We start from the raw sequence: 22,684 nt of genomic DNA on the forward strand, positions 1-22,684 counted from the left end.
ACGTATAAGCTAAACAAGCTGTAGCTTAGGGCCCTACTCTCTTGCCCTCCCCCCCCCCCCCAATTAAAGGGAAAAAAGACCTGGTTGTACATTTCCAAAATATAAGATAAAAAACAAATAAAATAAAACCTACATACAGTAACAGTGTTTTGTGTTGTGTAGGCTCCTATGATGTAAGTAACAGGCCCCGCCTGCTAGCCTGCTCCCTAAAATATCACTGGTTTACTCCTTTCTATATATAGGGTGCCTACATTCTGCATGTGCAAATGGCTTCCGATACCTATTAGGTGCATAAATTACCATATAGCATATATTCAACACAAAAAACAGCGACAATTTGTTGTTGACAAAAGACAGTTGGACATATAAAGAGCCCCATTACCTTCAGTAGCTTAGGGCCTCATCAAACCTCAATCCAGCCCTGATACCATGCCAAACTACAGCTAAGAATGTTTAGCTGTGATAGGAAGTCTGAATTGACAAACCATAGTCTGCAATTACCTGTTATTCCAAAATAGAAGCATGATTGGAGGCAGGCTTGCAATCCATCATTTGCACTGATTGTATTTTGGTGTGGTGTCTGAACGAGCTTAAGCTGAGAGAACAGAAAATGAAAGATGAGAAGCTTCTCTAAACCCTGGTTTGCTTATTGTGCATTTGGAAATTGAAAATGTGGGCTCTTAAATTGATAGATGTAAATCTTACTTTATATTAATATCTGAACAGAGCCTTACGTAATTAGAAAACATATTCTGCCTTTTTCTTTATGCAGTTTCTCTTTATGCAGGTGATCCAAAATTCATTTGAAAAAGACTTCACAATAATATGCCGTACGTCATATGTTCATACATTCCCCCTCCCCAATTTAAACTCCATTGGTTTCCTATGGTGTAATTGATTGTTCTTGTATATGCAAATAGCTGCTTGAGTTCTGTTTCCTGTTGTCTTAATAAAGTTCAATAGAGAAAAAATTGAGAAGTGGAGGAAGTAACGTCAATATTTTCCATCAACTTAATTCTTAATTTGCCTTGGGAAAATTGATTCTCCTTTGGTTGCAAAGCAGTTTGTTGTATGGTAGAATGGAACAACTCAAGCCAAGCAATAGACTTAAGAGAATAATTCATGTATGTTTCACTGTTAGTCATTCACTGTTAATCATTCTTTCTGATCTAACTAGTGTGTCTGAGTTGGGGGGAAGTTTGAACCAAACTAGAAAGATTAGGTTTGGTCTCTTCTGAAACAATTGTCTGTAGTGTTGTGTTGCAGGAGAACGGTTTGGTCCTCTGTCAATGCATATAGCCCCAATTATTCAAGCAGTCTAAGATACTGAATGCTGAAGAAGTCTGTTGACTGAAAATTCCAACTTTTTCTATGTGGGAGTTTGAACCAGCTTTTTAATTATAAAGGAGAGGGCAAAATGCATAATAGGCAATTGTATCACAATAGTTCACACCACCAAATTTGTACTTGAAGTCATTAAAGGAAGAATGTGGTTCAAAATGTGTGTATGATGGCTTGGATTTACCGTATTTTTCGCCCTATAGGACATACTTTTCCCCCACCAAAAATGAAGGGGAAATGTGTGTGCGTCCTATGGGGCGAATGCAGGCTTTCGCTGAAGCCTGGAGAACGAGAGGGGTCGGTGCACACCGTCCCCTCTCGCTCTCCAGGCTTCAGGAAACTATCCGCAAGCCTTGGGAGCCCGTGGGAGTTCCCGCCGGGCTCCCAAGGCTTGCGGACAGCAGCCTGCAGCCCGAAACCTGGGGAGCGCAGCGGAGCACGCCCTGGGCTTCGGGCAGATATCCACAAGCCTGGGGAGACCGGCGGGAACTCCCGCGGGCTCCCAAGGCCTGCGGATAGCTTCCCGGATAGCAGCCTGTTCTGGGGGCTGGGGTCAGGGGAAGCTTGGGTAGTACAGTGGAGAATTAGAGCTATCCTCCCCTAAAGACTTGGAAGAATCAGGCTTGCAGATTGGGTCATTCAGTTGTCAGGATGTTCCTTAGCTTTAGGCAGTGTTGATATTTTTGGATTAGGATTATTAGCAAAGTACAGTGGTACCTTGGTTCTCAAACACCTTGGTACTCAAACAACTTGGAACCCAAACACTGCAAACCTGGAATAAGTGTTCCGGTTTGCGAACTTTTTTCGGAAGCTGAACGTGCTCCATTTTGAGTGCCATGCTTCCGATTTGAGTGCCACACTTCTGTTTTGAGTGTTTCACTGCGGTCTGTCTCCTTTTGCTATTTATTTTGCATTTTTGTTTTTGCAGCTCTTTTTTTGTGACTGTGTGGAACCCACTTCAACTACTGCTTGATTGATTGTGTGACTGCAGTATATCATTTATTGCTTTCATTTTATGGATCAATGGTCTCATTAGATAGTAAAATTCATGTTAAATGGCTGTTTGAGGGGTTGTTGTTAATTGTCTGGAGCGGATTAACCAGTTTTGCATTACTTTCTATGGGAAAGCGCCCCTTGGTTTTGGAACAGACTTCCGGAAAGGATTAAGTTTGAGAACCAAGGTGCCACTGTAGTAATGGGAGGGGGCAGCTTCTTTTGTTACATAGCAACCCCTCATGAGCAGTAAGGTTTTGTAATAAAATATGGATGCCCCCTTTGGTATAAGCTGAAAGCACATGAAGTCCACCTTGCTGCAACTAAGCAGGTCTGGACCAGTGCCTGGTTGTGTCACCACATTTGTTCATATATGATTGCAATAATGTGTGGAATTAAGTGTTTTACAGCTCAAAAAAATATTCTGAGCGAATGTGTGGGCAATGTTTCTGCCATGCCTGGACTTAAAGGGACATGGGTGGCGCTGTGGTCTAAACCACTGAGTCTCTTGGGCTTGCCGATCGGAAGTTCAGCGGTTGGAATCCCTGCGACGGGGTGAGCTCCCGTTGCTCTGTCCCAGCTCCTGAAACCTAGCAGCTCAAAAGCATGCCTGTGCAAGTAGATAAATAGGTACCACTGCGGCAGGAAGGTAAACAGTGTTTCCATGCACTCTGGCTTCCGTCATGGTGTCCCGTTGTGCCAGAATCAGTCTAGTCCTTCTGGCCACATGACTTGGAAAGCTGTCTGTGGACAAACACTGGCTCCCTCGGCCTGAAAGCAAGATGAGCGCCAAAAGCCTATAGTTGCCTTTGACTGGACCTAGACTGGACCCCTTTATCTAGGGGTCCTTTACCTGGACTACAATTTCATAGGGTCGCCAGATCCCCATTCTTGCCCCACAAGGTAATTGCTGCAGTTAAAGTCAGTGGACTGGACAGTGACTCATTAGTTCTGCAGAAGTGAAGAATGCAGTAAAACAGAGGCATTTTATTTTCTGACTTGATCATTTTATAAATGGGCTCTTGAGATGGCAAAAAACAGTGTGTGTCTTTTGGGTCTTGCCCAAGCACGGAAACAGCTTGTGACTGAGAGTTGATTTTGCTTTCAGCCTCAGCACGATGGAGTGTGTTGAAATTCAAAAAGAGCACATTTTAAATTTAGTTGGGCCTTGAGCAGCGTGACTTGCTATTGCAGCAGTCCTTTTTGGGAGGGATGAATGACTCATCTGGTCAGCTGACAATCTTTTCTTTGCTGTGTCTTCCTGAAATGCCTTCTTTCCTATCTTTTCGGAGCCAGGAAGGCAAATCATTTGCTTTTTCCTGATTTCTTAGAGCTTGTGTTTGGATTCCTTCATAAGGCTGGTGGATATTTTTTTGTTGTTGCCCCTCCTAAGGTATGGATCTTTTAGTATTTTGCCATGCATTGCTTTCTGGGTGATTGCTTCGGACAAGAATCTTGATTGTGACACACATGTGATTTTAATTTCAAACTGATTCAGATTTTGTTGCAAAAAAAATCAGTCTTTTTTAAAAAAACATTAGGTCAAAACATATTGGACGCCCCATTGTGAGCTGAACAAGGTAACTTTCTTGTTAGGCGTTGCACTGTAAAATGGTTATTTGGTTTGGCTAAAATTGATCTCAGGCAATCAACATGCCATGTTATGGGTGAAAATGTGTTTTAAATTTAATGTAGCAGAATTCTTTAAAGAATGTAGTAGAAATGTGTGTACAGTATTCAACTCTGCAACTCCCATTTGCTAATCTCCAAAACAGTGTGTAATCTTTGTAAGTGGATAGCTTCATAAAATAGTGGGAATGTTAAAAACAGCTTTAAGGGAAAGAGGAACCCGCTGAAAGGGTCAAAATCCAAATATGTTACCATGATTTACTCCCTTCTTGTTTATGGCCAGAGTATTTTCTCACAGTGTGCTAATTATTCATAGTTTTTCTCCGCACCCTCTGTTCTGGAGTAACTCCTGAATTATGCTTTGGAGGGGGGGAAGTTTGGCTATAAATGCAATAAATAAGCTCTTCTGCTTACCTGATTAAGAAATCGGGGGGGACCGGCCAGATGGAGATTTCATTCGCCAACCAGGCATCCAGAGATCTCCCAGGTGGTGGCAACTGGACCCATGCCAGTAGCAAAACGCACCTGGCGCCTGGCTAATTTCTAACACTTGTAGGTAGCCAGGGTTGTATGGAGCTATCTTGGTGATGCTTAAGATCAGCACAAAGGAAGGCCTGCAGCAAATGTTTGAACCATAAGCACACTTATTTTGCAGCTATGTCTGAATAGTGTTGAGAGCTTCCTCAACACCAAATACATTCCAGGGCTGCTGAGCTAGCAGTTGTGATTGCATATTGTGCACCCGCAGATTTTCACAGATATCCTTCTTGAATGAATCTTTATTTGCGTCAGCCATCGGCCATAGCAACAAAACAGCAGTGCAATATACAAAGAACAGAAATAAAAAGTCAATTATATGAAACACACTTTAGGCTCCTGAATCAGCAGTCAAATAGTGGACCTTATTCTGATTGCCCCAGCTAAAAACCTTGCAACCTTTGCTGTCATCTGCTCCTCTTGATCTGCCAGGAGAAAGGACGCTGTGGCAGTGGTTAGGCGACCCAGAATGGACAATAAGACAGGGGCGATCATCTCATTCCTCATTCCTTTATAAAAAGAGTGCAAGCCAGAAGGGCATTCCACAGAGATCAGCAGCTAAAATAGGGAACTGAAAAGAATATTTACTGAGTTATTTAGCACTCTGATTATTACATGGCAAGATTTCGTATACACTTCAAGATGCAGAAGAACCTTGGTATACAGTCCTACATAGTTACTCAGCTACTTAACTGACAGTTGTGGGGAGAACACAAGATTCAGCCTCAAAAAGTGAGGGAATGCATGTAATGTGTGTGGGGGAATTCCACTTTGTGCTAATTGTGAGTGGCCTTGCTGTGATTTGATGTAGGCTAACTGAACAAAGGGACGCGGGTGGCGCTGTGGGTTAAACCACAGAGCCTAGGACTTGCCAGTCAGAAGGCTGGCGGTTCGAATCCCCGCACCGGGGTGAGCTGTTGCTCAGTCCCTGCTCCTGCCAACATATCAGTTCGAAAGCACACCAGTGCAAGTAGATCAATAGGTACCACTCCGGTGGGAAGGTAAATGGCGTTTCCGTGCGCTGCTCTGGTTCACCAGAAAGCAGCTTAGTCATGCTGGCCACATGACCCGGAAGCTGTACGCCAGCTCCCTCGGCCAGTAAAGCGAGATGAGCGCCGCAACCCCAGAGTCAGTCACGACTGGGCCTAATCGTCAGGGGTCCCTTTACCTTTACCTTTAACCAAACATTCAAACTAGACTTTTCTCTCCCCCTTCTTCTCAGCTAGCTGGACAGTAAAGATGGATTTCTCCAAACTTCCCAAAGTACGTGATGAAGACAGAGAGGATGCCTTTGGCTATGTCTTTGGAGTTTCAGGACCTGGTAAGTGCCCTTGGTATGTCTACTTTAAACGAGCAGCAGTGAAATGGTGCTTAGAAAGAAGTATCTTCCATAGTCGTGTCCAGGAGGGGCATGGTCTGAAAGCTCTGGACAGGATGATAGGAGTCATTTGGGAACCTGCATCCTTTCACCTGACAGAGTCCCTTAAACGCCCCCTTTCTCAAGGAAGTGCAAATCTGCATAGATTGATCCCACCCCCTGCTTTTGAGAAACATCAGGGCTTTTGTGACATTAGGAACCACCAGCCATCTCCTTTCTTGCTGACCTTACTGCACGTCTTAACTGCAAATCTCAAGGTCATGGGTTCGAGCCCCAGGCTGGGCAAAAGTTTCCTTCATTGCAGGGGTTGGACTAGGCTTTGTGGTTTTTCCAGCTTTCCATCTTTATGATTCTGTGACCTCATGACAGTATTCTCCTCTGCACACACACAAAAATTGCTCTACAAAGTAGCATGCCAGGGAGAAGGCTAGGCTAGAACCCTGCTTCCTGCCATCCACCTTTCTTTAAGGAAGGAACATACATGCATCATTCTAATTGTGGACCGCCTTTCCACAGTTCAAACCATTCTCGAGGCGGCTTGCAAAACGGAAATGAATAATTACAAACATGGCGAAAGTAGTTATAAAGCAAAGCATCAAAAAGTACAGAACCAAATTGAACATTTCCATATAAATCATAAGATCTAAAATAAAGATGCGAAGATTAATATCAATAGCAGCAACAACTGCTATCCCCACAAAACTCCCTAAATGACACCTCGGCCCACTCGTCTGCTCAGCAGCCCCAGATTTTGTAGCTTTGGTAAGTCGGCCCCCACCCGCCCAGGCCAGTTGGAAAAGGCTAGCAAGACAGGGAGCAGGTCTTCCAGGACTCGCAGCCGAGAAGCCCAAACACGTGGTTCCCTTACCACTTCAGTAATAGGAGTCTTTCATGCGTTACAGAAATATTTGGGGCTCTACTTCCAGTTGCAAACAAAACACTATATCTGCAGAAATTTAAAAATGCAAAGCTACTGAATTGTCCCTTCCTACCAACGGGAAGGGATGCGCTGGCGCTGTGGGTTAAACCACGGAGCCTAGGACTTGCCGATCAGAAGGTCGGCGGTTCAAATCCCCGCGACAGGGTGAGCTCCAGTTGCTCGGTCCCAGCTCCTGCCAACCTAGCAGTTCGAAAGCACGTCAAAGTGCAAGTAGATCAATAGGTACCACTCCGGCGGGAAGGTAAATGGCGTTTCCGTGCGCTGCTCTGGTTCGCCAGAAGCGGCTTAGTCATGCTGGCCACATGACCCGGAAGCTGTACGCCGGCTCCCTCAGCCAGTAAAGCGAGATGAGTGCCACAACCCCAGAGTTGGACCTAATAGTCAGGGGTCCCTTTACCTTTACCTACCAATGGGAAATCACAGTTGAACCTGCATTCATCTCTTTATTTTGTTTTCCCTAGTTGTCACTGCCTGCAACATGGCAGGTGCAGCTATGTATGAACTGGTCCGAGTTGGCCACTGTGAACTTGTCGGAGAAATTATCCGGCTGGAGGGCGACATGGCAACTATTCAGGTATATGAGGAAACCTGTATCCTTTTGGCTGGTGTGTGATTTCTTCCGTTCAGGGGTATGTTGAGTGGAGTAAAAATGAAAACGGGATGATGACTTCAGTGGGAGCCAAGATCCTTGGTTTCAAGTAGTGGGTGCACTTGGTGAACCAGCCAAAGCTTCTGGGCCAAAGTTATTGCCTAGACACCAGAACACCATTCTTGGTCTGAAATTACTTCCAGATTGCTAGTTTGATCCCTAAGGGCAAGTGGAACCCCATCCATATTGGGAATAATCCTATCTGCCTGGGGAACTGAGCAATTCATTTTGTATTTTGTATTTTTTAAAAAACAAAAAAACAAAACCCTAGCTCTTTATTATTATTATTAAAGTTTTCTTGGTTTACAATTGTATTTTGTATTTGAAATAGTAAAAATAAATAAATCACAAGTATAAACAAGTAAGCTAAACAAGGATTATGTGTAGAAGGTTAGAGAGACTCATATCACACTAGGTTTATCAGAATTATACAGTTCATTTTAGTATGGCCTGCGACTCATTTCCTTTTTCCCAGGAGGAGGCAAAAAGTAGCACCAACCTTTATTCTGCCCACCTTCAGAACCACATTGGCTTGCTAAACTCTCTGGGATGGTTTATGTTAAGTCAAAGACCTCTGGAGTTGAAACAACTTTGTTGCTATTCTCTGGAATGTCTGAAAATACAGTCGTACCTTGGATCTCAAACGCCTTGGCTCCTGAACAAATCGGCTCCCAAACAATCGAAATCTGGAAGTGAGTGTTCCAGTTTTTGAACAATTTTTGGAAGCCGAACATCCGTCTTGGTTTCCAATTGGTTGCAGGACGCTCCTGCAGTCAATTGGAAGCCGCGCCTTGGTTTTCGAACAGTTCCGGACTCTCGGAACGCATTCTGTTCGAGAACCAAGGTATGACTGTACTTGTTGGCTCATCAAAATGTTTTTCTCCCTCCCAGAATGGGAGCCGTTGGCTGAAACCTGAGTTCTGTTGCAAGATGTTTTTTGTGGCCCACCATGAAGGGTAATTGGTTAGTGAACCAGTTAATACATTTCTAGTTAGCTTGGACACCCCCTTTAGGATTCCTTCCTTAACCAATTGTTTAGCTGGTGTTTCTGTAGGAGACCCTGTACTTCGTACTGGCAAGCCCCTCTCGGTGGAGCTTGGCCCCGGAATCATGGGAGCCATTTTTGACGGTATTCAGAGGCCTCTGTCAGACATCAGCACTCAAACCCAGAGCATTTACATCCCCCGAGGAGTCAATGTGACAGCTCTGAGCAGAGATCTCAAATGGGACTTCTCGCCTGTCAAAAACCTGCGGGTAAGTTAACGGAGAACATGTTTGCTGTTGATTGTATTTTGGCAGCGTTTTGACCAACCTGAATTGACCCGCTTTGCAGTTGGGTATCCATAATGTTTTTAGTGCATCTCCTACTGTGGACATATGATACCTCTGTATATTAATATTAGCAGTTTCTTTGACTTGCAGGTTGGCAGTCATATCACAGGTGGTGATATTTATGGCCTAGTGACTGAAAACTCTCTTATCAAACACAAGATCATGTTGCCCCCGCGAAACAGGGGGACGGTGACGTACATCGCTCCACCTGGGAATTACGACACATCTGTAAGTTTTTCTGCAAATAATAAGTTTTTCTCCGCTGTCTAATGTTTTGTCCTGGCATGATGCCGGGTTTTGTGTGAACTGCTTCAGACATGGTAGCACAGTGGAGGAAACACTTCCCATTTCATAAATTTTTGCTCTTGCTCAAACGATGGAGTCTCTGCAGGTCTGTGTTTTAAGTTGGGGGAGCCAGTGGAGCTAGAGGAAAAACTCTGCTCTCATTCTCCCTTTTCCAGCACCTGCGTTCTTGCCTTGGCTGGGCTGGCTTTCCCAGCAGCCAGGACACGTGTGTGTGTGTGTGTGTGTGTGTGTGTGTGTGTGTGTGTCAAAATTGGGCCTGATTAGGGAAGGAGGTGGTGAAGGTACGATAGACTCAACTTCACTGATACACTTAATGTGCAAGAAAAACTCCCATGCTCTGTTATGAGGTCATGCACTCTGTTATGCCCTCTGTATAGACAACTGTGGACCTTCCGGCAGATCTCCATATTCTACAAGCACTGCCTCAGCACTTGTGCAGAATGTGCAATCTCTTGGGCAGGGAAGAGACAGGTTACCCGGCTTGGTAAAATTCCCTCTGTCTCTCCACCACCAGGGAGTCCTACTGACTTCCACAAATTCCTGGCAGATAAGGGTTGCTTGAGGGATGCCAAAATTGCTGTCATGGAGGCAGCTTGCAGAGGTGGCTTGACACAGGACCTACCACCACCAGCAGACCGCTTTGCTTCCTGTCTGCTTTGCTGAAGTCAGCAGCATGCCGTCGTCCTAGCTGACTTTTTGCCAGCAGAGCTTCCAGTACATCTTGTTTGTTCTTGGTTTCACCTCCCTCTTGCAGGATGTTGTGTTGGAGCTGGAGTTTGAGGGAGTGAAGGAGAAATTCACTATGGTCCAGGTCTGGCCTGTACGGCAAGTCCGTCCTGTCACAGAAAAGTTGCCCGCCAATCACCCTCTCTTAACTGGTCAGAGAGTCCTTGATGCCCTCTTTCCGTAAGTAGCAACAATGATTGCAAAGTCTGTTTTTTGCTGCTTCTTTTAGTAGAAAAGTTCTCCAGTTATGTATAGTAGAACTGTCGCTGACAGCATAACTGGAATAACGGTATGTGCAATGCTTAGAGCACTAAAACCACAATAAAGATTTTAATATTAAAAAGCTGAAGATCTTTCTATTAATGCTGAACCACGTCTTCGGTTGTGTTTTCTGTTTAAATCGTTGCATATAGAGGGGAAAGGGTTTGGGCAAGAACGAGCAAACCTATACAGCCCATGCGAACTGCCAGTTTACATAGAAGCAAGAGCAAAGGTTTCTGTTTTTGCTATAACAGACCCATATTTCTTTGAAACATTTTTATTTCACTCTTTAGCTGAAAGCACTCCAAAGTGGCTTTCAAAGTTCATTAAGAGTGCTCACAGGGTACAGCTACTCTTCTGACATTTTAAATACTGCTGGAGTAGGGCAGGGTACCTTAAATGGTCAGATTCAACATGTCCTCTTTAAATATTGGGGCTTGTGCCAGTTTTAAAATATATGTTGCACTTCTCTTCTATCTGTTTCTCCATTGTGTCTTTCCCTCCGAGTTAACATACTAATCCAGTCTATATTCTTCCTTTAGGTGTGTTCAAGGAGGCACGACGGCTATTCCTGGGGCTTTTGGCTGCGGAAAGACTGTGATTTCTCAGTCTCTGTCCAAATATTCCAACAGTGATGTTATCATATACGTAGGCTGTGGGGAACGAGGAAATGAAATGTCTGAAGTCCTCAGAGACTTCCCAGAGGTCAGTATTGGGTATGGAAATGCTGTTCAAGCAAAACGTAGACGGTGGTCTTCGTGCCTCAATGCAGTTGTAATCTAAGCAAAGTATGTGGATTTGGGGAGGGCATTAATGTCCAAGTCAATTTAGCTTGACTTAAATTGAGTAAACAAAGCTATAAGGGGTAATCTTACTATTCCATTTTCGTTTTCTCCACAAACCGTGGAGCACATGTGAATAGGAATATCGGGCAGCCCTGAGTTTGGAAGTGAAATGTTGAAGCAGTCCAGTTAGGACTCTTGCTGTAATTGAATTTCAATGTCTGCTGATGACCCTTCATACCTACATTTAGAAGAATTCATGCCATTAGCCTTATTTAGATGTTCTGCTCTCATGTAAAACATAACACGTGAGCAGGGAGAGCGGGGGCTGAGTATGTTAACCTCCATCCTTCTGTTCTCATCCCCACTCACGGATAGCAAAGGTCTGGAGCAAGGTGCTTCATCTACCTGTGGAGGTTTTGTGTGCATGCTTCTTCTGTCTGTCTGTCTGTCTGTCTGTCTGTCTGTCTGTCTCTTTTCATCATAGTTAAATATCATCATCTCTGATTTGGACCAATTAATTTGCAACCCTGTTATTTCTCCAAATTTTGTCAAATGAGCCTCTTACTGCCTGCATATTTTCCAGTGGATTTCCAGTCCTGTTTCTCTTGCCTTTGCAGCTGACAATGGAGGTTGATGGCAAGGTCGAAAGCATTATGAAGAGGACTGCTCTGGTAGCAAACACCTCCAACATGCCTGTGGCTGCCAGGGAAGCTTCCATCTACACCGGTAAGAGTTGAGAATACAAAAGGCTATTTGGGACTCATGCATCTTTCCTGGTTTTTCAGCCAAAGGCAGTGCAGACAGTCCTTAAGTTTATCATTAAGGATTTTACTCTGTGCTTAAGACTTGCTATTTGCTGTAGAAGAGATTGGTGCCTGTAGCAAATTACCTCCCACTGGTTCTCCTTTGTGGTTTCTGCAGTCGCTCTGCCTGGGCAGAACCTCAATTGGGAAGGTTTTGGAGCTAGGCCAGAGTTTCGGCAGGTACCCTGTCTCCCTCCACCCCAGTGCCAGTGGCCTCTTTTCCAAATACTGGCGCTCTAGGCCCCTTCATTAGGATCAGAGATCCCCATTGTGCAGCTCAAGGGATGAGGACTGACATGGATATTTATTTTACATGCACCTTGTCTCCACCTCAGTATCTACCTCAGTTCCTCGCCCTCCCCTCACCATTCCAGAAGACATGTGCCCATCCCCTGGGAAGAAATCGGGAGGCTGATGTACTCCCATAATCAGCCCCTAAATTACCTCATGTGAGCCAGAGAGATAGTGTTGTCGGCCATCTTCCCAGGAGCCCCTAGCGGCCCCCTCTGACCTGCAGTTCTTGTTCTTTTGTAGGGATCACCTTGTCTGAGTATTTCCGCGACATGGGCTACAATGTCAGTATGATGGCTGACTCTACATCCCGATGGGCGGAGGCCCTTCGAGAAATTTCGGGACGCCTCGCTGAGATGCCTGCTGGTAGGCCTTCTGCTTCTGACGACCGCCTTGGGAGGTTTATCCAACAAAGGCCCTGATCCTTCCTGTGGTTGGGGAAGCTAACTTTCCATTTGTCTGTGTTGACGTCTGCAGATAGCGGTTATCCAGCCTATCTCGGTGCCCGCTTGGCTTCTTTCTATGAACGGGCCGGCAGAGTGAAGTGTCTGGGGAACCCAGAGAGGGAAGGGAGCGTCAGCATTGTGGGAGCGTAAGTATGGCAAAGCCCCTTGGTCCTTCGTTTGCAAGGTCTGTCTTGTGCAAAGCAGAGCATTCCCTGTCTCCCGAGGAGCTACATAAGGAGGGCAAGTCAGAGGCTGGAAATAGATAAGTCAGGGTCAGATGTGGCACAAGGGTTTAGTCATAGGAAGCAAGGCAGGGAAGGCCAAGCCCAGGACTAGTCAGTGGAGGATGACAAAGCCAGAGGGAGACATTCAGTCTTCAGTTTGTTGATTCTCTGCCATGCTAGGGAAGGTGGAATCCAGAGCAAGCTGCTTTAGTGGAACCAACTATGCAGCACCCATGTCAGAATTTGAACCTGTAGGATTACCAGGCCATTTCTAGAGAATGCGTGGGGATAACCACCCTATCTCTTTGTGCTTTCTTCTTCAAAACTGGATAAAGATCTTCAATTAGAATCTCATTAGTCTGACCCAGGCAGCTTTGATGTGTCTGTGTTACGGCTGCTTTCGCTGAGCCTACTTGATTTTCACTGCAGCTTCAAAAAAGGAGTAAGTCATGGATGGGGAACCTGTGGCCCTCAACAAGTCGTTGGACTACAAGTCCCATCATTCCCAGCCAGCACTGGTCAGTGGTCAGGGATGGTGGGAGTTGTTGTCAGATCAGCTGGAGGGCCGCTGGTTCCCTAAACCTGATTTAAATATTAGGAGTGCCTCTCCTTGTATCAACCTCGCCCTCTATCAAGATCTGCTGAAGAGGCCCTTGTTGTCCTACCTATTCCTGGAGCACATTGTGTGGGGATGGGGCCTTTTCTGTGGTGGCACCCCAACTATGAAACAACCTCCGTCACAAGATTTTGGCTATTTTCTGACATCACACAACCATCTTTATCCTTCCAGACTTATACTGGGCATTGCTCTAAAGAGCTGAAGAGTGTCACTGGGGGTGGATCTGATGCTGAGTCCTAGACTGCTGTGGACCTGTTGTTTTTACTGAATTACATTTATTGTGTTTGATAATCTTCTCGCCAGGTGACCCGTTCTGTGTTCCTGCTTCTTTAAAATATTTCGCTTTGATTTCATGGTTATGCTTTGAGTGCTTACACGCCACATAGATACATTTTCATTGTGGTCTAGAAAGGAGTAAAATGATAAATGTGGCTTGAGTGTGTGTGTAACTGCACTGAATTAGTCTTAACCCTTGGTATGGTACCAAGGACTGGGCTTATTTCTACAACATCTGGTTCATGCTAGACTATGATTTACAACACTGCATCGAGGATGAAATCTGGGTTTGGTATTTTCCCCATCCCCTTGTCTCAAGATTGTGTTTCAGAAGAAGTTGTGTGGTGGGTGCAAATCCGAGCACCGAGTTGCCAAGTCACACAACTGCCGTTCCCCATGAAATGTCTATTGCTGCTGTTCATGTCTCTCTCCCTTTCTCCCCCTCTCTCTCTCTCTCTCTCTCTCTCTCTCTCTCTCTCTCGTGTCATGACTAAAAATTGGCCGCTGTTTCTTTAATGCTTAAAAAGCTGGGTCAGCGAGAAGTGTTAGTTTGTTGTTGGGTTGGTTGGTCAGTTGGTTGGTTAGTTAGTTAGTTAGTTAGTGAAAGCTGCTGGTGTTGAGGTATGTACAGTTGGTCAGTCGCTTTTTGCAGAAAGTCTCTTAAAAATAAAAGCAGAAAGTACTCTGCAAGGATACTTTCCTTGTGGACTCTTTTATGCCGACAAGGGTCCGTGGACCAGGCTGAGGCGACAAAGGGAGGTCAGAACCTTTTTAATTTTTTTTATAAACACTGACATCTCTCGCTCTCTCCTCCCTTCTTTCCTATCTGTGCTCAGTGTATCTCCTCCGGGCGGCGACTTCTCTGACCCTGTTACTTCTGCTACTCTGGGCATCGTTCAGGTAGGTTGAGATTCTGGTTCCTTAACCGAACGCAAGCTTCACTTTCCAGTGGTCTTCTGCTGCCTGTGCCACGTGACTTGATTCATCTAGCCCAGCGTTGTCCACTATCAACAGTGGCTCATCAGGGTCTTGGCCAAATGCCTTTCTCTAGTGGTTGGGCAGCACTTATTTCTGGGAGTTACCTTCTCTTGGGCTGAGGGGGAAGGGTCTCTAGCAAGTACCCCATTAAAGGGGGGTGGGGTCTTCCCTCCACCCCAAGACTGACTCTGCCTAGCTAGAGGGCAACAGAAGTTTGGCGTAGTGCATATCCAGGGCACAGGACCCCTGAAAGGAGAGGGGAGCTGATATTTGAGGGATTCTCTTTAACATCTGAATCATGACAGGGCCATGCATTACCTGGGCTGATGGGCTAGGTGAGAGCCAATCATCTGAAACTGAATCCTTATGGTGAATGGTTCCTGGGTTCAAGAGTTGGGAAACTTCCTGTTTTGGATGGGGTTACACTCCCTCTTGACTGGGACGCCGATCAGAAGGTCGGCCGATCAGAAGGTCGGCTGTTCGAATCCCCACAACAGGGTGAGCTCCTGTTGCTCAGTCCCAGTTCCTGCCAACCTAGCAGTTTGAAAGCATGTCAAAGTGCAAGTAGATAAATAGGTACCGCTCCAGCGGGAAGATAAATAGCGTTTCCGTGTGCTGCTCTGGTTCGCCAGAAGCGGCTTAGTCATGCCGGCTCCCTCGGCCAGTAAAGCGAGATGAGCGCCACAACCCCAGAGTCAGTCATAACTGGACCTAATGGTCAGGGGTCCCCTTTTCCTTTACACTCCCTCTTATACATAGTTTCAGGATACCCCCAAGGTCAGTTGTAGTCATTAGATGACCTCAGCAGCAAGGAGTCAGCTTCAGTTGGTACGTCAACTGTTGGACGGTGTTAGACACTGAATGAAAAATGGCCTTTTTCGCTTGGGGGTTTCTCAACAGTTGATCTCTGGATCATGCGATTATACTGTTTATTGTTTTTAGTTTGTATCAGAAGTCAGTATTTCTTCTTTTAAAAACAATTTTTTTATCAGTGGTGATTTATTAATATTATCTGTAGGTGTCTATTGCTCTGCTGTATGTTTTAGAGACCTTGACCCCTGGTTATTTTAGAGTCTCTGACTTTCTTATTGCAAACTGCTTGGAGAGAGACCCGCATTGTGTAGCAAGCCGTCTGTAAGCAGACTAAATGAATAAAAGCCTGGTTGCTTGGCAGGTGTTCTGGGGCTTGGATAAGAAGCTTGCTCAGCGGAAGCACTTCCCATCTGTGAATTGGCTGATCAGCTACAGCAAGTACACGCGCGCTCTAGACGAGTACTATGACAAGCACTTCCCAGAGTTTGTCCCCTTGAGGACTAAAGCAAAGGAGATCTTGCAGGAAGAGGAGGATCTTGCAGAGATTGTCCAGCTGGTGGGGAAGGTGAGTAGAGGAGCGGCAGGGGGAGCGATGTTTTGGGGAGACATTTTTCCTCCATATTTTCAACTGCTATAGGCATGTCTGTGGGATAATGCAATACAGTCCAGCGACACTGCCTGCCTCTTGGCATCAATGGGGTGGGTGAAGGACTTGGGCGAGGATAGCAGCAGGACTAAAACGGTTTAGTTAGCATCTAAAACAGTGGTAGGTGCTGGTATGCAAATTATAAGTGATACGCTCCCTCTCAAAGGGGATTTTTCTCCCTTATTGGCAAAACAAGGCTTAGAGTGAGCAGTTAAGGACTGGCAGTGAGTAAATGAGAAGCGTCTGGAGATGTGGAAGTTATCAGAAGCCGGAACAGAAGTTGTAGTTGGGAAATACGGCGGACAGATGATTCAGTAACAGGTGGACTAGAGAATTTTTAAAATAAAAAAATAAATAAATGAACCTGTAACATCAGGAGGAGCAGGGAGCCAGGTAGCTAACGAGTCTCTTTCACTTCTAGGCTTCCTTGGCAGAAACAGACAAAATTACATTGGAAGTTGCCAAGCTCATTAAAGATGACTTCCTGCAACAGAATGGCTACACTCCATATGACAGGTTTGCAGCTATCTATTTTCACAAGAGTTTCTGATGTTTCAGGAGCTGAAATGGGCACTGAAGAAGTAGACAGTCTTACGCTAGACTTTTCCCAGTTAACTTTCATGGGGGAAGAAGGGCGTTAGAATTTTGGTCTCTTCCTGCAGCAGTTTGCTGTTCCATGACTCATCTGCTGCCGAGAATAAAATGTCATCTCCAGAAAGCAAGAGCAAGAACAGCTTTCAGATTTGCTTAGCTGCCTTGGAACTCCTTAACCCGTAGAAATCTGTTGAGCTTATGGTAGTGTTATAAGAAAAACTGCTCCTTTTTCCTTATGGGGTATTCCAGAGCCCATATAGAGTCCTTAAGTGGGTTCCCTATTGGTAGGAAAAAACAGGGACCACCCAGAGAATATTGAGAAGCAAAGCAGCTAGTAAGCCTGATCTTTATTAAAGGAACTGTTGCAACAGGGTCCCCACTCACCACACGCAGGAGGGAGGAGAACCCTGAACAATGGTGCACAAGCCCCTATATAGACTTTTGCCCACCCTGTAGCCCAAGACCACCTCCTGAAACATCATACATACATCACAGAAGGAGGCGGTCTACAGCAGAAATCCTGTCTGCCAGGATATCTGTTAATCGTCACTGATTGCCCTACCTGGGCAGCCTGGCCATTTTTTTGTGATGGTTAGTACTTGAGTTCCTGAGTCCAGGTCACAGGCTCACCCTATTCATTCACAAATGCTTCCTTAAGACAAACAGGACTTGCAAGCCTCCTCTGCTTTTTTCTGTTAGGTTCTGCCCATTTTATAAGACAGTGGGAATACTGTCCAACATGATCGCCTTTTATGATATGGCACGTCGAGCAGTTGAGACCACTGCCCAGAGTGACAATAAGATCACTTGGGCCATCATCAGAGAGAACATGAATGAGATTCTTTACCGACTCACATCAATGAAATTCAAGGTATGTCCTCTGCGTGAGGGAGAGTTACAGCAAAACAAACCGAGATTCCTTCTCCTGGCTGTGTTAGGCGGTCTCCATTTTTGGGTAGCGTGAGGACATTGTCAGAATGCCCCCTATTTAACTTGGCAAGCATTTGAGGCCCAACTTGGCAGTGTTGTGTTTTTATATTTAAGAGAAAACAAAAAGATGAAGTAGGCAATTTTCATATACCATTCTTCACTCCCACTGCCAGCAGGTTATTGTGTCATACAATTCTACTCAATAAATAAGCCAGAGCAGCTTCCAATGTATAGTTAGCAGAGTAAAAACTTAAAACACATTGCGGGATTCCACCAAAATAGACCAGAGGTAATTAATATTTAATCCAGCAGAGCTTTACTACTACTGAAGGCAAATGAGCATAATGGCCATTGTGTTATTATGTGGTCGTTTGACATGAGCTATAAAGTAAGATTAAAATTGTCTCCAGTTGAGCCTTACCCCTTTTAAAAATAACAAAACTTAAGGAAAGGGCTACATTAGTGGTCACAGTGATCCACAGTCTCTCCTCCTCTGACCACAAGCCATATTTCATTTATCAATTTGAGATCAGTGATTAGACTAGTCTTGCCATGGCCGCAGTTGGCTGTTTCTGGGATGAACATGGCTGTTGTCCACGCTGACAGTTTTGCTTTTTTCTAGTCCATCCAGACAGTGGTTTAAAACTGTGTTACCTCAATCCAATGGGAAGAGGAGATTAGAATGCCTCCCACGTACAGTGGTACCTTGGTTCTCAAGCTTAATCCGTTGCGGAAGTCCGTTCCAAAACCAAAGCGTTCCAAAACCAAGGTGCACTTTCCCATAGAAAGTAAAGCAATCCGTTCCAGACGATTAACAACAACCTCTCAAACAGCCATTTAACATGAATTTTACTATCTAACAAGACCATTGATCCATAAAATGAAAGCAATAAACGGTGTACTGCAGACACGCAATCAATCAGTCAATCAATCAATCAATCAATCAGTAGTTGAACTGGGTTCCACAAAGTCACAAAAAAAGAGCCACAAAAATGCAAAATAGCAAAAACAGACAGACCTCAGCAAAACACCAAAATCGGAAGTGTGGCACTCAAACTGGAAGCGTAACACTCAAAGTGAAGCATGTTCGGCTTCTGAAAAAAGTTCTCAAACCAGAACACTTACTTCCGGGTTTGCAGTGTTTGGGTTCCAAGTTGTTTGAGTACCAAGGCACCACTGTATTGATAAATGTAAGCTCATATATGGGCACTGGGGGTAGAAATTGCCTAGGAAGGAAATACTCCTGGCAACCTCCTTCCTGACAAAGGACCGCAAAGCCCCAGCAATTTCTGAGTTTTGGTCTGTCCAATTTCAGGACCCAGTGAAAGATGGAGAGGCAAAGATCAAAGCAGACTACGCCCAGCTCTTTGAAGACATGCAGAATGCATTCCGCAGTTTGGAAGACTAGAGTCACGACTCTTCTGGAGCCCCAGCTGAGTGTGTTCCTCATCTCCGTCTTCTTGCTTTTCCATGGATAGAAGATGCACACTTCACTGAAGATTTCCTTTTATCTTTGAAAACATTCCCATTTAGTTTGATAGCTTTGTGTTTGTGTGTGTAAATCTGAGCTTAAGAGCGTAAAACAGGTTTTGTAAAGGTCCCTTTGAGGTTGAAAGTCTCCTTTACCAGATTTGACCTCTTAGCCAGCAGTTTCCCTTTCTTTGGAAGAGAACCAGGGGAGCTCAAGAGTTTTTCTGGGGGAGAGAAAAACCCACATATGCTGCTGTATATGTATAGATGGCATTGGGGCACTTGAACCCCTTTTCCTGGATTACTGCTATTCAGTTGAGGCAATTCTGGTGCATCAGAGATGGGATTTATTTATTGTACTTTAATGATGCTGCTGCTGCTACCCTGAAAAAAAAAATCAAATCTATATTTAAAATCACTTAGCTACAATATTATTTCACTATTTTCCTGTTTCATCCAGTGTGTTGAAAATTTGCAGGCTTGTGGGGCAAAGAGGACTGCCCAGCAGCAATCTTTCTGCTCATCTTATCTGAGGAAGCACAATTTTCCTTAAATACGGATTACATTTATTACTCACAATCATGGATGCTTCCAGCTAGTAATGGGTTCCACTCCCTTCCTAGATCATCTCCACCCCCAAATACAGAAATTAAGTCACATCTCTGTGTGCTGCAGCTTAATATATATTTTCCCCTCTATGCAGTGGGTTAAGGCAGAAACTTAATAATTGTTTTTCAGTGGGCCAAGGCAGCTGTCCCCTCCTCTGCCTCCTTGCCTGCGTTATTCTTTACAGTTACTGCAACAATTAAAGCAAAATTGGAAGCCACACATTTTTTACTTCGGATTTTTGTGTTTATTTCAATCACTGGAATAGCGGAACAGTAGTTCTTAACGTTATAGGGTAGGGATGGGGGTAGAGATGGGAAGGTCTGGGGGAAAACTGGAAAAATTGGAGGGGATCCATTTTTCCTCCAAAGTCGTTTTTTCTGGGGGGGCAGCTTTGGGGGGGAAATGGGGGGTGGACCTAGTCCCCCCCTCAATTTTTCTGATTCCCCCCCGGCTTTCCCATCTCTAGATGGGGGAGCCTTTGGCTGTCTGAATTTTACTGGACTCCAGCTCCTATCAGTCTCAGGTAGCATGGCTGGTGGTTAGGAATGATAGGAGTTGTAGGCAGACAACAGCTGAGCCCATAGGTTTCCCCATCCCTGTGGTGGAGTAAGAGAATATAGAGAATTTGTTATTTTACAGAGCTGATGACTCTGGGACATTTGCTCTGCTAGTCTTGTCGCAAGACACTTGGGCAATATTGCTCAGTCACCTTCTGGTGTGCAGGGTAGTATTTTCTCACCTTCGAGAAGTTAGTTTTCCTAGCGCTCATGTTCCGATTACAGTTTCAATAATGAAGAAGAACCTTAGTTTCCACTGAATAAACATCTAGTGCCATTGTGTCACTGCTGCAAAAACGGGTTCCTAGCAAAAAACACCCAATGCCCCTTCTGGGTGAGTTTCCTATTCTAAACAGCAGAAAACCTGCTTAGTTGCAGAATGGTTATAATTGCAGGTGACACCTGTACAAGTTAAATGCTCCATATCTCTCTCCACCCAAAAATAAAATAACATTGCCAGGAAGTTTCTAGGTTCCTAACCCCCAGGTGTATCTTGTCTTTAAGTTAAATGCCAGTTAAAACCTAACTGCATCTTGACATTACTGTTGGTTCTGCATTGAGTGTCAATTTCCTCAAGCGTGGCGTATGAATGATTTGTGCAAAACCCACTTTTGCTGAAAACCTATTTGACTGTACTGTGCTGTAGCATTTCATGCCTATGAAACCGATAACTACTTTAAGAGGATGCTGTAAAATTTTACGAACTATATCTGAAATAAAGATGTCTATTTATTGTGCTGTACCTGCCTAAAACTGGCCAGTTCAGTTTCATATATATTTTGTCTCCTTGTTTTGTGTCTGTTTTTCAGTGTTAGAAAAATAACTTACTGTGCTGCTGCAAATTCTTGGTTCACCAAAAAGTGGAGGAATGGGACAAGGTGGGGAGGGGAGGGGAAGCCTGTATAGTAAGTACATTATCTGTTGCTAGAAACTGTGTACATTGTTGAAGTAACTGAGAATAAAAAATGGATTTAGAATATACTTGACCTGTCCTTCCTTCATGTAGCAAAAATGTTCACTGGATTTTTTTCAGCTAGACGGCTCAGCTTCCACTTAGTGATTAGTGGAAAAGATTTTTTAAAAAGCCTGTTTAGCAAATCTGAGAGCACCTCGGTCCCCATGTTTTTGACATGACCCTTAAGATTGCACAGAAATCCTCTTAGTTCTGATGAATCAAGACCTCAAGAAGTGAAGGAAGTGTTTTGAGGGGCTCTCAGCTATGGACTTCCCCTCGTCCCAAAACTCATCAAAGTCTCGGAATGTATATCAAACTACTATTCAGCAAAAATAAAAACTAGCATGTTATGCATTCATAGTAGCTAGAACGGTCAGTGCCAGAATTTGCAAAAAATTGGCTAGAATACACTAATAATCATATCTGCATGACAGAAAAACAAGCTAGATGTTTAAAATGAGTGTTATTTTTGCGACAGCAATTAGGAGTATCTTTAAAAAGCCACAAAATAGATTTGTTTATTACATTTACTGCACTTTATACGAGAAACGTAAATGACGTGTCTCCAAATGATGGGTTGCATGGAAGAAGCAGAAATGTCGTAATTTCTCTTCCGCAGCAGGGTAAGACCCGAGATGTACAGCCTTTTGTTACAAGCCTTGTGTTCATGTCGCCTCCTGGAGATCCAGACACATCAAGTTCCACCGCTGCCTCGTCTGACTTAGGAACTCCAAGCCATTGGAGAAAAACCTCCTCAACTGTCCTAAGCCTTGGGGAAAAAACAAAAACACACAGAGAACTTTAATTGGGTTTACTGTGTTTCCCAAAACCCTTACCATTCCAAGAGATTTGACACCAATGTACTAGACAAAACATGCAGAAACCAACACCAAGAGAACCAAGCAGATACTGCGCCACGTAGGTGGGCTCCCAAAGAGATTCATGGTTGAGTGGCAATTTGAACCCTGTTCTCCCAGGTCCAACACTTTATCCACTACTTTACCCCGCTGTGTTGCCCAAGGCTTTGCCCAAGAAGACATTTCATAACCTATTAAAAAATGCATAGTTTCTTCCCTCAGCAGTGGAGATTTGTATGTTCATGTCAGAAGCAAGCCAGCAGTAAATCACACTGTGCAAGTTGGGGTTAACCCTTTATTAGCAAAAACACAATCAGCACAGACTTGGCAGAGTGTCAGGCCTAATGGGCACAGCCAGTCTTTACCCTCTATGAAGCAGTTTCCTCTCCACTGCTGCCTAAGTCTCCAGGGTTTTTTCCAAGCAATCAGAGATTGTGCCTGTGTGCTTGTCTTTGCTCCTACCACTTAATGCCTCTTCTGGTTCTGGGAGACTAGGAGGGAGGGGAGCTTGTTGCAGCAGAAGGGAGAGACACTGGGACTCTTCACCAGCCTGACTCATCTCTGCCTCTTGGACTCTCCCCTCCCCATCCTCCTGCTTCAGCTTCTGCCTCTGATTCTGGACTGCTCTCTGCCACAGACTCTCCCAGCTCACTAAGCCCTGTTGCCTCTTCTTCCCAGTCTTCTCCCTCTGAGCACTTATCATTGCCCCACCACCATTCTCCAGGCTCTGAGCTTTCTT

The 22,684-nt window shown here is 44.7% G+C and overlaps 2 protein-coding genes across 5 annotated transcripts in view; one reads left to right on the forward strand and one right to left on the reverse strand.

Moving 5' to 3' along the window:
• Positions 1-5,680: 5,680 nt before the first annotated feature.
• On the forward strand, positions 5,681-21,114 carry ATP6V1A (ATPase H+ transporting V1 subunit A). The gene is made up of 14 exons (XM_081845155.1): positions 5,681-5,821; positions 7,280-7,408; positions 8,507-8,721; positions 8,890-9,027; positions 9,860-10,011; positions 10,635-10,797; positions 11,495-11,603; positions 12,215-12,337; positions 12,449-12,563; positions 14,373-14,436; positions 15,689-15,892; positions 16,395-16,489; positions 17,267-17,438; positions 18,813-21,114. Exons 1-14 carry the CDS (start codon positions 5,740-5,742, stop codon positions 18,903-18,905), a joined length of 1,854 nt encoding a protein of 617 aa, XP_081701281.1. The 5' UTR covers positions 5,681-5,739; the 3' UTR covers positions 18,906-21,114.
• Positions 20,021-22,684, reverse strand: part of CTC1 (CST telomere replication complex component 1) — a 51,112-nt gene continuing 48,448 nt past the window's right edge. For all 4 annotated transcript variants that reach the window (XM_081844821.1, XM_081844822.1, XM_081844820.1 and 1 more), the window contains one exon: positions 20,021-21,857. In XM_081844821.1, the coding sequence (XP_081700947.1) occupies positions 21,754-21,857 (104 nt within the window). In that variant the 3' untranslated portion in view covers positions 20,021-21,753. The remainder of the gene's footprint in view (positions 21,858-22,684) is intronic.

This window comes from Podarcis erhardii, assembly GCF_964252035.2.
Source record: "Podarcis erhardii genome assembly, chromosome: 17".
Taxonomy (NCBI): domain Eukaryota; kingdom Metazoa; phylum Chordata; class Lepidosauria; order Squamata; family Lacertidae; genus Podarcis; species Podarcis erhardii.

What these genes read in the sequence shown, in the direction of transcription:
- ATP6V1A (XM_081845155.1), top strand. Translation starts at nt 5,740, where the DNA reads ATGGATTTCTCCAAACTTCCCAAAGTACGTGATGAAGACAGAGAGGAT. An exon ending in TCAGGTATATGAGGAAACCT is followed by an intron (nt 7,409 to 8,506) that starts GTATCCTTTTGG and finishes CCAATTGTTTAG; the next exon opens with CTGGTGTTTCTGTAGGAGAC. An exon ending in GTCCTTGATGCCCTCTTTCC is followed by an intron (nt 10,012 to 10,634) that starts GTAAGTAGCAAC and finishes TTCTTCCTTTAG; the next exon opens with GTGTGTTCAAGGAGGCACGA.